Source organism: Bactrocera latifrons, unplaced genomic scaffold (assembly GCF_001853355.1).
Source record: "Bactrocera latifrons isolate USDA-ARS-PBARC rearing strain unplaced genomic scaffold, ASM185335v1 scaffold_616, whole genome shotgun sequence".
Taxonomy (NCBI): Eukaryota; Metazoa; Arthropoda; class Insecta; order Diptera; family Tephritidae; genus Bactrocera; species Bactrocera latifrons.
The window spans coordinates 13,773-26,309 of NW_017537286.1; the positions used below are offsets into that span (position 1 = coordinate 13,773).

General features: G+C 34.5%; 1 protein-coding gene across 5 annotated transcripts in view; it reads right to left on the reverse strand.

Annotated features, from left to right (window-relative positions):
- Positions 1 to 921: 921 nt before the first annotated feature.
- LOC108975135 overlaps positions 922 to 12,537 on the reverse strand; it is a 69,052-nt gene continuing 57,436 nt past the window's right edge. For 4 of the 5 annotated variants that reach the window (XM_018943440.1, XM_018943438.1, XM_018943437.1 and 1 more), the window contains exons 2-3: positions 2,456 to 3,804; positions 922 to 1,345 (exon numbers count right to left, since the gene is read on the reverse strand). In XM_018943440.1, the coding sequence (XP_018798985.1) occupies positions 1,218 to 1,345; positions 2,456 to 3,350 (1,023 nt within the window). In that variant the 5' untranslated portion in view covers positions 3,351 to 3,804 and the 3' untranslated portion in view covers positions 922 to 1,217. Of the gene's footprint in view, positions 1,346 to 2,455; positions 3,805 to 6,564; positions 6,584 to 12,537 lie in introns of those variants that run through there. The other variant, XM_018943441.1, reaches the window with a different exon arrangement.

Genomic DNA, 12,537 nt, shown 5'->3' on the forward strand with positions numbered 1-12,537 from the left:
GGTTTATATATTGTTTTTTTTTTTTACATTTGGCTTGGGGACATTCAGCTAATAAAGTGAACCTATTGTCCCCCAAATTTGGTTTCCCGGGGGCCATTGGAGATAATTAAAGCACAGGCACTTGTAGTGAAGTTAACTCGTGTGTTGTTACAACTATGCAATTACGAGCACAAGAATAATGCTTAGCGGGAAGGAGCACCACAGAGAAAAGATAGTCAGAAAATACGTCCACTCGCGATGAGTATCAGTCGGAGACTGTATAACATGTTTATGGGAGGGAGTGATCAAATGCTCGAATATTACAGAATTAAAATGAAGACAAAGAAATGGACTGTCAAGGTGTTTTTTCACTTTCTTGATCAGGCAATCTATAATTCATGAATGGAATACAGAGGAGACTGCAAGATTTTCGGACTACCAAAGTGCTTTCTATTTCTTAGTAACCTAACTTTATTTTCTTTTATTCAAACAATTAAAGTTAAAATGATTTTTATAAAATAGTGAAGTATTAGAACATTTTTGAGTTAAATAAAAAATTTTAAAAATGATCCTTTATTATTTTTGAGGAGATATTTTACAGCTTATAACCTAAATACCACAAAAGTGCGATGTCCTGTTTTTAAAAAAGGACACTTTGGAAGCGTTTTTCAGGTTAATTTTGGCACATATTTCCAAAAAAAATTATATTCCAACGTCTAATGCGAAATTATTAAGAAAAATATCCCTAGGTCTGAAAGGGATAAGCTAATTATAATATAGTTTTCAATTTATTACGTTTAAGGAGTAAAACACAAACTGGCTTTTCTGTGGTTATACAAAAGCGGCAGCTTTTATTGTTTTTAAAAAAATAAACACTAATTTCATTTATAAAGTAAAAGAAAGTAAATTAAAAATATCAGTTTTTCATCACATGTCGTGTCTTACATTTCGCACTCATTTTGTAAAGCTCACTATGTTTCAAATTATTAATATTTCCGATAAATAACATGTCATTAACTTTGTTCTCAATAAAAAATTTTAATACCGCTATAAAGTGTTGTCACAACACTTCAAAATTTTAAGTGGTAAGGTTTGCATGGCCACGAGTGTACTAGAATATGGCTAAATATTTGAGGGAAGCAAAAGAAAGAACAGAACAGAACTGCTACTCAGCAATAGAACACATAGTATTTGCTTGAAACAGCATCACATCTGCAGAGATGTCAAATGTAGTAGAATCAATGCCATGGATAGTTAAAGCGAGATTTAAGCCAGCGGCCTAAATCATAAAATACAATAATACCCAGATTAAGTAAAATTCGCCATAAGATGTGGTATTTTCGTACAGTGTCTGTGTACAAGTGTTCTGAAAAACGAATTCACATAAAAATATTTGGTTATTGTTCACTTCAAATCATATGCATAAGTAAATTTTAGAGCTAAAATTATTTAAAACAATATACTTTCATAATAAAAGCTATTGTAAATTATTAAATGGGAAAACATAACGCAGAGCAGTGCCAAGTAACGGCTTAAAAGAGATCAATTCCGAAAAAATTACCATTCTGCCCCATTGAAAACAACGTGTCCAAAGAAAATCCGCGTGTCATGGTCCACCAGAAAACTATATTTCTGGTTTCAAAAAGGTAGAAACCACTAATTTTCCTATTCTCAAAAAGTTTTCGTAAGCTAATATTTTATCAGGTCTGGAGGATTGGTTGAATTTAGTTTCTGATTATTTTTAACAAATGGATGCGTATGATAGAATAAAATCGAGAACAAAAATTAACAAATTTCTCGTTTTTCAGAACTTTCTTAAACTACAGTTATTTCGATAAATGTTTAAAACTAACGCAAAAAGACTTCGCAGATTAGAATAAGACGGTTTATTTAATGGCATTAAAATATAATTATTTTAAGGGGTCAGTAGGGTAATCTTTTTCCAAAATTATATTTTTTTGCATTTTCTGTTCCCTTATACCCTTAGAATTAATGTAGAAACCAACCTTTAATAATTTTTTATAATTTATTGACAATGTTATGATAAAATGTATGTAAAAAGCATGGGGAAAAATTAACAAAAAAAACGTTAATTTCCTTATGATTTATCAACATTTTTCCATGATTCTAGTCTGGACGATAACCATTCACGTACTTTTTAAGAATAAATTAGGTTTTTGTTCAGGTTCAGATGATCCAAACGTGAGAAATCGTGTCCGCCAGTAAAAAAAAACGTATCTTATTCATCCAGGAATTTATCCGACAGATGTCATCAAAAAATTCCGACAAAAATTGTTTATACACTCCACGATATACCTCATGATATGTGAAAAAGTTCTATTGTAGAATAAAAATTTCTATGAAACAAAGCTGTCAAAAAACAGGCCAGATTACCGTACTGACCCCTTAGAGAGGTGTGAAAAAGTCCCATTTCATTGAGAAACTATTATTGTTACATAATTACTTAATCATTTACCTGTTTCGAGGACCCGACACCAATGCAAAGGATTGCAGCAAACATAAATAGAGTATCGGTCGGCTGTGCAGATTGGCAAACGTTTCAGCTCTGTTGCATCTCTCAAATTTGGCCAGAGGAATAATCGGCAACAAATCACATGTGGCTCTTCTTTGTAAATTAAGGATCGTTTTAATAAAATACATTGGGAATCGTGTGAAGCAGACATTTCTTTTCGACATCTGACTGAATCCAATAATTCCCCTTGTTGTTGCCGATTGAGCATTTTCATAAGCTTTCGAAAGATTTGTTGAGACTTTTGTAATTGTTTTCCATCTACTGCTTCTTGGCCTACATCTGGTTTTTCGTTTTGATGGGAAATTGAATTGATTGAGGGATAATCTGTCGGCAGACCGCTGACGCCACAACAATTTCGCAGCATATTTACTGTCGCCGTAAATGTTCCCGTATTTGTATTTGAAGCAGCCGTTGTTACATTCGTTATCGATATAGTTGGATTCAACTGGTTCTTCAAGTTCGATTGGAGGGAACAATGGGATAATCTGGGTAAGTAATCCAACGAGCGCCTGAGGTGTTTTTGGTTTTGAGCTTGTCCCTCTTCGTTTGTAAGGACGGTGAAAGCGTCGCAATCGTTTCCACAAGTAAATCCACTTTGGGAATTGCTCGCTTTCTGTTCGTAACTTACTTCCGTAAACGAACCAATATATTCGAGATTGGATGTTAGCGTGTTTGATGTAATCATAGTATGACAAAATGAATTCTGGTATTGCTGCAAGTTCTGGTATTGAAGATCCGTTTGAAGGAGGTGTTGATGAGGATTGTTCATCCCATCGAAATCTCTTGACAGGTTTTTTGACGCATAACGCCATAATTCCTTGTCCTTTCGAAATAGCATGGAGGGACATAAAATGTTTTCGGAACATTTATTGTTTTTATTGTAAAAGCATTATTTAATCTGATTGTTGTATTGTTCTGACTGTTTTCACAGTCATACGATACCACTCAAAACTTTTGCTCAAAAAACGGAAAAATAAATCAAATCTAACTGCAAGCTTAGACGAGTCTTCTGATGGTCTTTGTCATTTACAATTTGTGTGCCTGGGCTAAATAAATATAAGCCAGGAAAACAGCTATATATGATAGTCATAAAGCAAAAGCTTGGAATTCAGTTCATTGTTCGGATTAGCATAAAGTGAAGGCGAAGACAATAAATAATGCTGTATTTTTAGCTACTTCTTTACGTCGTATCGATTTTTTGAAACATCATATATTTAACAACTCGATTTCGGTTTTGATATGTTAGTAATTTTCTATTTGAGTGTGGAATATCCTTTGTCATTTAATCTATCCTGAAATAAATTAAGAAAAAATGTTTTGTAAGTAATTTCAAATAGAAAATAAAATCGATTTTCTTAATTACTAATTTATAATATGCAGTCAGTCATTTCAAAAATGACACAGTTTCAAGTTGCAATACCTTATTTAAAAATGTTTAGTAACTTTCAGTGCAAATACATATAAGTATATTGCAGTACATTTTTAAAAATATTCAGGCGTGTTGTGGAATCTGATAATTGTCGGAATCAGACTTGAAACCGATAAAAAAAAGCAGTAGGTGTCATGAATTCAGATATTATTGTTTTGATATTCGAAACAAAATTTGTATCGGTTTTGGGTGTCACGGAAACCAATTTTATCGGTTTTGCTGTCAGAAACAAATCAAGAAGATAGTCGCCCACAGATTTGATTCGAATTAATTTACATTTATTTCTATAGGAGAAAACATAACAATAAAACAAACATGTCTTAATTATTGAGTTTTGGAAAAAAATGGTGTTTAAGGGGCCTGCTTTAGAGGCTTTAAAAAACGATTTTGTTGAGGTTTTTTTTGGGAAGGAAATAAATAATTGATTAAAGTGAAATTTCTAGGGTTTATAGTTATATATTTAAACACCATCCGCACATTTTTTTGATACAAAATCGTTTACCTTTTGCCGTTGGGAAGCAATTGTCAGAGGCTTCTCGCATGAGCATATGCCAGAGCGGGCAGGATGCAAGTCGAGATTTCCTTCGCAAACAAAAAATTCAAAGGGATTCATATTGTTTAATAACTTATGTTCAAATTAAACTACGATAAAAGTTTAAAATTATAAAAAAATTTAAAGTTAAAAAAAACCTGACTTTATTCTGAAAAAATTTTACTTTAAATATAGTAGTCTTCACATTAAATTTTTTAGTTTTTTTTTTTTAGTTTAAATAGAAGATAATTTAATGCCGAAGATAATAAACTTTGCCCCAATTCCATATGACGTTCATTTTTTTTTTTTCTATCCTGCCCACCAATTAAGAAAAATCGTAAACATAAAAAACGAAACAAATGCGTCTTTATTGATTCAATAAATTTTATCTCTTAAAATCTTTCTTTAATTCGGAACTCATTAAAAACATTAATAGGATTGCTTCCAAATGTGTTCATTTGCAAATTTTGTCACATCAGTAAACAGCTGATTCGAATATTGGTTTTGCGTATATTCGAAAAGACAAAAATCCAATCAGATTCTGCGACACCATTAAAAATCAGAATTGGTTTGCAATTTGCAGAACACCCTTAATTGTTTCAAGCCTAGGGCCACACTCTCTGAGAAACGATACCAACTATTTATCTGTAATACTGGAAAATTCTTCACACTTTTTAAATACTTATGGAGAACCTATAATACATATAAAAATAGAGCGTGATGAGATGATTTTTTTAGTTACGATCGTNTCATTAAAAACTTTAATAGGATTGCTTCCAAATGTGTTCATTTGCAAGTTTTGTCACATTAGTAAACAGCTGATTCGAATATTGGTTTTGCGTATGTTCGAAAAGACAAAAATCCAATCAGATTCTGTGACACCAATAAAAATTAGAATTGGTTTGCAATTCTGACAGCTAAGCAATTCTGTCTTGGATTCCACAACACCCCTGATTATTATGTATAAAATTTTAAACAAGAGTTTTTAAATATATCGTTATTGTGTACAATAATTTCAGTAAGAAAATGTTTGATAAATCCTCTTTAAAGAGGCATTCTATTTCCAACAGTCAAAAAAGTGCATACGTTAATTTGAGCTGCATATGCAACACCGAATACACTGGGGTTATTATTTAGATATTATATCATTCTATCGAGAACTTCAAGTGAATGCTTTTAGGTTTTTGGGCAATAATACTATGTTCGGACCGACATTGAAAACATTTTGAAAACACATTTGTATATTGTGGAGTCTAAATCGTTCGGACCGACAATGTGTGTTTTCGATGAGTTTTCACTGACAACTATTAAAAGCGGTATTCTCTTACTCGTGCAAGATTGCACGATGACACAAAATGCAAAAATCCTTTACCGAAATATGCAAAGCCAAGAGAGCACCCATTGCAGAATCTAGTGATTTATGATGGCAGGAAAATAAACATGGGTTTTGGTCTGACATATTTTACAGCCATTGCAATCAATTTTCTGCGTGTGTCTGTTGTTATGCCGTTGCACCAAAGGGAAAATTCTGCAATTTCTGCACGGTGCAAGGTTTTGCAAGAGCAAGAGAATCGCCCTCATATGAGAATATCAAGCGACAGCTGTATTTGTATCTCGATTGTAAACAAATATCAAGTGACAATTTAGGGCCGGCAAAACATGTCTTCCAAAAACGTCGATTAAACTAGAGCAGGCACCGATTATAATGAGTGGAATGTAAGTTTTCGATTAGTTTTCAGCGAAAACTGTGTTTTCGTTTGACAGATTTTACATGGACGAAAACACAAGTTTTCGTGCGAAACCCAGTTTTTGCCACGAAAACATGTTTTCGTTGTCGGTCCGAACATAGTATAAGTCCCAAGTTCACCGCATGTAATAATTTTAAATTTTTGTAAAACTTTAGTCATACCGGAATGATTTTTTATGTTGCGTAAATCATTTGAAAGCGCTGAATTTGCAGTACATTTATCATCAAACAACCCTGATAAAGCATTTGCTAGGCAATATGATTTTGTGATCAAATGCGTGATTGCCCAACAAACAAAAACAAACCGTAATTACTTGTTTTAATCATTATTCTTGGTTCTTTACCGGCATAGAAAGAAAAAGGTTATAGCCGAGTTAGCAACAGCGCGCCAGTCATTTCTTCATTTCGCAAGGTGGCGCCAATTCGAGATTTCAAACGAAGACAGATCCTTCTCCACCTTGTCCTTCCAAAGGAGTGGAGGTATTCCTCTTCCTCTGCTTCCACCGGCGGGTACTGCGTCGCATACTTTCAGAACGGGAGTGTTTTCGCCAATTCGGACGGCATGACCTAGCCAACATAGTCGCTGTCCTTTAATTCGCTGCACTAAGTCAATGTCGTCGTCCATCTCATACAGCTCATCATTCCATCAAATGAGATATTCGCCGTATCCACCGCGCAAAGGATCATAAATCTTCCGCTGAACCTTTCTCTAAAAACTCATAACGTCGACTCGTTAGATATTGTCATCGTCCATGATTATGCACCAAATGGCAGGACTGGAATAATGGGTGACTTATAGAGTTTTATTTTTGTTCGTCGAGAGAAGACTTTGCTTTTCAATGTTGGCATCGATCGGCTCGAAAATGTTCTTTCTGATCCTGATGGACGTATTAGTTTTGCGTAGACACCAAATTCAGACATCGCTCACATTTCGTACTGTCAAAGGCAGCTTTGAAATCTATGAAGAGGTGATGTGTGTCGATTCTTTTTTCATGGGTCTTTTCCAAGATTTGGCGCATTGTCTTGTTAGTTTTTAATTTGAAAGGTCTAAAGCCACACTTTCATACTATACGCTCGATAGAACCTTATACGGCATGTTGAAAAGGCTTATACTACGGTAGTTGACACATATTGTGAGGTCTCCCTTTTTGTTGATTAGGCAGGGCATATTTAAATTCCAATCGTTGGGCATGCTTTCATCCGACCATATTTTATAAAGAGACTGATGCATGCTCCTTATCAGTTCTTCGTCGCCGTGTTTGAATAGTTCGACCGGCAATCCATCGGCCCCAGCCGATTTGTGGTTCCTCAGATGGGTAATTGCTATTCGAACTTCCTCATGGGCGGGCAAGGGAACGTCTGATCCATCGTTTTCGATTGGAGAATCGGATTCTCCTTTTCCTGGCATTATGCATTCACTGCCATTCACCAGGCTGGAGAAGTGTTCCCTCAATAATTTTAGAATGTTTTGGGCATCGATCACAAGATCACACTCTTGGGTTCTACAAGAGTATACTACGGTCTTGAAACATTCTGTGAGTCGACGCATTTTTTCGTAGAACTTTCTGTCGGCCAGCTCTGGAGATGTATATTGCGTCTATCACAACATGATCGATCTGGTTGGTGGCTTTCCGATCCGCAGACAGCCAGTTGTCTTGATATATTCTCTTGTGCTGGAATCTAGTACTACAGATAACCACATTTCGGGCCTCGACGAAGTCGATCATTTTCAACCCATTTGGGGATGTTTCCTCGTGGAAGCAGAATTTACCTAGTGGCGGCGGCAGCTCTCATAGGTGTGCTCCAAGCGCTCATAGAAGACATCGTTGGTCACATCGTCCTTCTCTTCCGTCGTGGCATGAGCGCAAATCAGCGATATGTAGAAGAACTTTGCTTTGATGTGGATTGTGGCTAGACGTTCATCCACCGGAGTGAATGACAGTACTCGGCGACGGAGTCTCTCCCACCACGAATCTCACACCAAACCTGCGTTCCTTTACGTATGGCAACTATCGTAAATGCCACAATGATCTACTCGCCTCAGACCTTGTCCTGTCCATAGAATTTCTTGAACGGCGATGATGTCACCCTTTATTTTCACGAGGACAATAACCAGCTGGGTTATTACGGTATTTTATTAGTATTCTTGGAACTGAAACAAGCACAAGGTTTCGCACAAAGGTGTGCGTCGCTAAAATTGTGTTGTGTAATTCAGAAGAGATATTAAAGTTGTTAATATATTTTAATTAAAAATAAGTAAAATAAGAAAATGTAAACTGAATATAATTAAGCTAAATGTATGCTTAATAGTTTTCATTTGTCTTAAATAGTAACCTGGTGAGTGATTGCCATTTGTGGTAATAAATATATTTGAACTTGGATATGAAACCGGAAGAGAAAGCATTGACAAATAAAGAAACTGAAAGGTTAGATTTGAACGATACGTTTCAACTTATAAAGATAGTGGAAATGAGACGGAAGGCATATTCACAGGGTTAGAGAACAATTTGTATGGGATAATGGAAAAAGGAGATTGGCCTTTTTGAAAATATGATCAAAGGTGAATGTGAGCAGTAATCGTGTGAAGTTGAATTGAGCTAAAATGTACTAGAGAGGATATCAACCATTACATTTGTATTTTGTTGTACTTGGCTGTCTTAATATTACCACAACTCAAATTGGAATGGTCAAAAAACTTAAAGCTTACATCTATAACAGATTCAACGCCACAGGGAAGTTTTGAAAAAAATTAAGAATTTGACGATAACTCTAAATATCCCAAAAAGGAAATGCAAATATGATAAGCTGTACAAGGTACGCTCTTTTCTACAGATTATCAATGAAAATTTTGGTAAACTACCCCAGGAAGAACATCAAAGCGTTGACGAACAAATCATTGCGTTTAATTCTATACCTTCCGTAATGTCATAAAAAAAAGCATATTTTGGCCTWATTTAGTTTTACAGGACGACCGACATATAAACAATACAACCCAGCTAAGCCTCACAAATAGGGTCGGAAAATTTTTACGAGTGCTGGATGTTGGTGACTTTACGCTGTATGTTGGTGAAGGCACCTGTCCTGAGTATGGATGGCTAATATGTTCGGATGTTGTGTTTTTTTTGGGAAAAGGGGTTCCCAAGCACAAGAATTTTAAGCTCTTTTTGATAATTGGTTTACGTCATAAGCCTTATGATTTCGTTGAATGAAATGAGCATTTTTACAACGGGTACTGTACGTAAGAGCTGCATAAGCAACTGCGATCTGCTTTCAGATGCTGATTTAAAAAAGAGTGGAAGAGGATCGTTTGATGTAAAATGTGAGATCAACAATAATATTGAAAGTAAGCAATTTTTTTACAATAAGCGAGTTCAACTTATATCCTCATGTGGAAGCCATGAACCCGTTCGGATATGCAAACATTGGAATCCAAAAGGATCTTTTATTGTTGCCTGGGAGCATCAGTTAAAAATGCCTGCCTTTTGTATAGAAAACATTTATATTTGACCAACCTAACAAAAAAACACATTCCACTTATTCCACAACGAAAGTTGCCATGGAGCTTTTACAGAGTACTACCACTACTACATTCGAAAGGAAAAGAGGACGATCATTGAATGTTGAAAGGGCTAGCTCTATAGTTCCCTTAAATAATATGCCTCCAATAAATAGTCCGTCTTTCCCCCAGTCAAAAAAGTGCAGGTTCCAGCCGAATCCATCAAACTCTCAGCGTTATGATAAAATGGAACATTGGGTTGTAGTTGGTGAAAAAGGACGTTGCATAATGTGTAAACCAATATCCAAATGCCTTAAATGCAAAGTCCATCTTTGCTGTAACCATAAYAATAACTGTTTTTTGTTATACCATACCTAATTTCCAAAATAATATAGAAATAATTGTAAGCTTTCCTAAGAAAATTTGTGTTTATTTTATATACCACTTTGGCCCAAAGTTGCCCACAAGCAACTTCCGGTAGCGCCCAAACCGATGTGCGTGCCGACTCAAAATTTATACCAAATACTTGTTCAATGAATACAAAACCTCTAAATTAAAAAAAAAAATTCAATTCACGGATATATAGAATCGTTTTTGCAAACAAAATAAGGAAACTCGTTTTCGAATAAAAAGTAATAATATGCCTTAATATGTATTATTTTTGAAACATGCTTTTAAGTATTAAATATGCATAAAAATATGCAACGGCACAAAACCAAACACATGCAGAAAATTATTTGCAATGGCTGTAAAATATGTCAAACCAAAACCTATGTTTATTTTTGTGCAAAGACACGTAAAAATATAATTGCGACCCTCTTTCAGCTGTCATTTTACATAAAGACATATTATGCCGTAAAATTGTTGAGGAAGGTAAGTTTTAAATAGATTTTATAATTTCTATTTGAATTTTATAGAATTTTTACAGTTTCCCAAAGGAATAAATACTGAAGTTGCACCCCCAGCGAAGAGGAAAGGGCAGCAGCCAAACAAGCAGTGGTAGAAGAGTGATGTGCACTCCATTACAGAGTTTTTTTTAATGAAAAAGGCTAAATTTAAGGTAAGTTTATATGTTTTTTATACACTAAACAGGGTATATTACCCTATAAAGTATATATATAAATGATCAGTATGTTGAGCTGAGTCGATTTACCCATGTGCGTTTGTCTGTCTGTCCGTCTGAATATATACGAACTAGTCCCTCAGTTTTTAAGTTATCCTTTTGAAATTTTGCAAACGTCATTTTCCCTTCAACAAGCTGCTCATTTGTCGAAGCGGCTAATATCGGACCACTATAACATATTGCTGCCATATAAACTGAGCGATCGGAATCAAGTTCTTATATGGAAAACTTTCACATTTGACGATATATCTTCCCGAAATTTGGCATGAGTTATTGTTTATAGAAATAATGCAATATCAGAAGAAATTGTGCAGATCGGTTTACTATAGCGTATAGCGGCCATATAAACTGAAYGATCGGAATCAAGTTCTTGTATGCAAAACTTTGACATTTGACAATCTATCTTCACCAAATTTTGTACACATTATTTTATAGGGCAACAATATAATCTCCAAATCAGATCGGTTAACTATAGCATATAGCTACCATACAAACTGAGCGATCGGAGCTAAGGGCTTGTATGGCAAACTTTCGCATTTGACGATGTATCTTCGCCAAATTTGGTATAGATTATTTTCTAATTTTCTAGGGCAACAATTTAATCTCCGAAGAAATTGTTCAGATCTGTTAACTATAGCATATAGCTACCATACAAACTGAGCGATCGTAGTAAAGGGCTTGTATGACAAACTTTCGCATTTGACGTGGTATCTTTACGAAATTTGACACAGATTACTGCTTGCGGTATTTATATAATACCCGATACAATACAATAGTTGAAGAAATTTTGAAGGTCAGATAACAAAACCTGCCTTACAAAAAGAAAAATCAAAATCAAGTTCATATATGGGCAACTTTGGCTAAATTCATTACAAAATTTTACATTAATTACTTTTTTCATTTAATAGCAAATCAATTTTATCCGCAATGTAATATAGTTTGTAGGTGTAATGGACCTAATTAATATTCTACATTATTTTTTCTATATTGTAATCAGAATTATCCACTATACAAATAATATATTCKAAACAAATGGTTATTATTATAACATAAGAATAAGGAGAAAAAATATTTTTTTTTAATTTGCCATAAAATAATTAAATTTCAAATTTTTCCAGACGCATATTTTATTATATATTAATAATAATAGAGCATTAATTTTTTAAACATAAGTATCATGTTTAAAACTTTAATTAACTGTTAGGTAGGAACAAAACAAAACCTGGATACTAACATAGGTAGGAACTTGTTTAATCCAAACAAATACTCCTCTGCATTACTCCCACAAATTAGATAAAGTAATAGAGGCGTAATACAGAGGAATATCAACCGCCCCAACTTCACACATAAAAACAGAAGGAGAAACAAAGAAGAAATCTTTTCCCGCGCTTTTTACATAAAAAGGCTTATTATCCCGCCAACACACGAGTGAACAACACAGCAAAACACACAAGTGCCCAACACAGGAGACATATACACCAACGAACATAAAACAGTTTAACAACAAAGTGAACAATTATCATACAAGGAATCCACGAAAATTAATAATCAAGCACCCGCAACGAAGGAATAAACCCAGCGCGGAAAAAGGAATTATATATTTAAATCACAACGATACGTAGGTATATTAACACTCAACTCTAACACTAGATTATACGAACTCAATAACAATTAATCAGTATTGGAAACACACACACA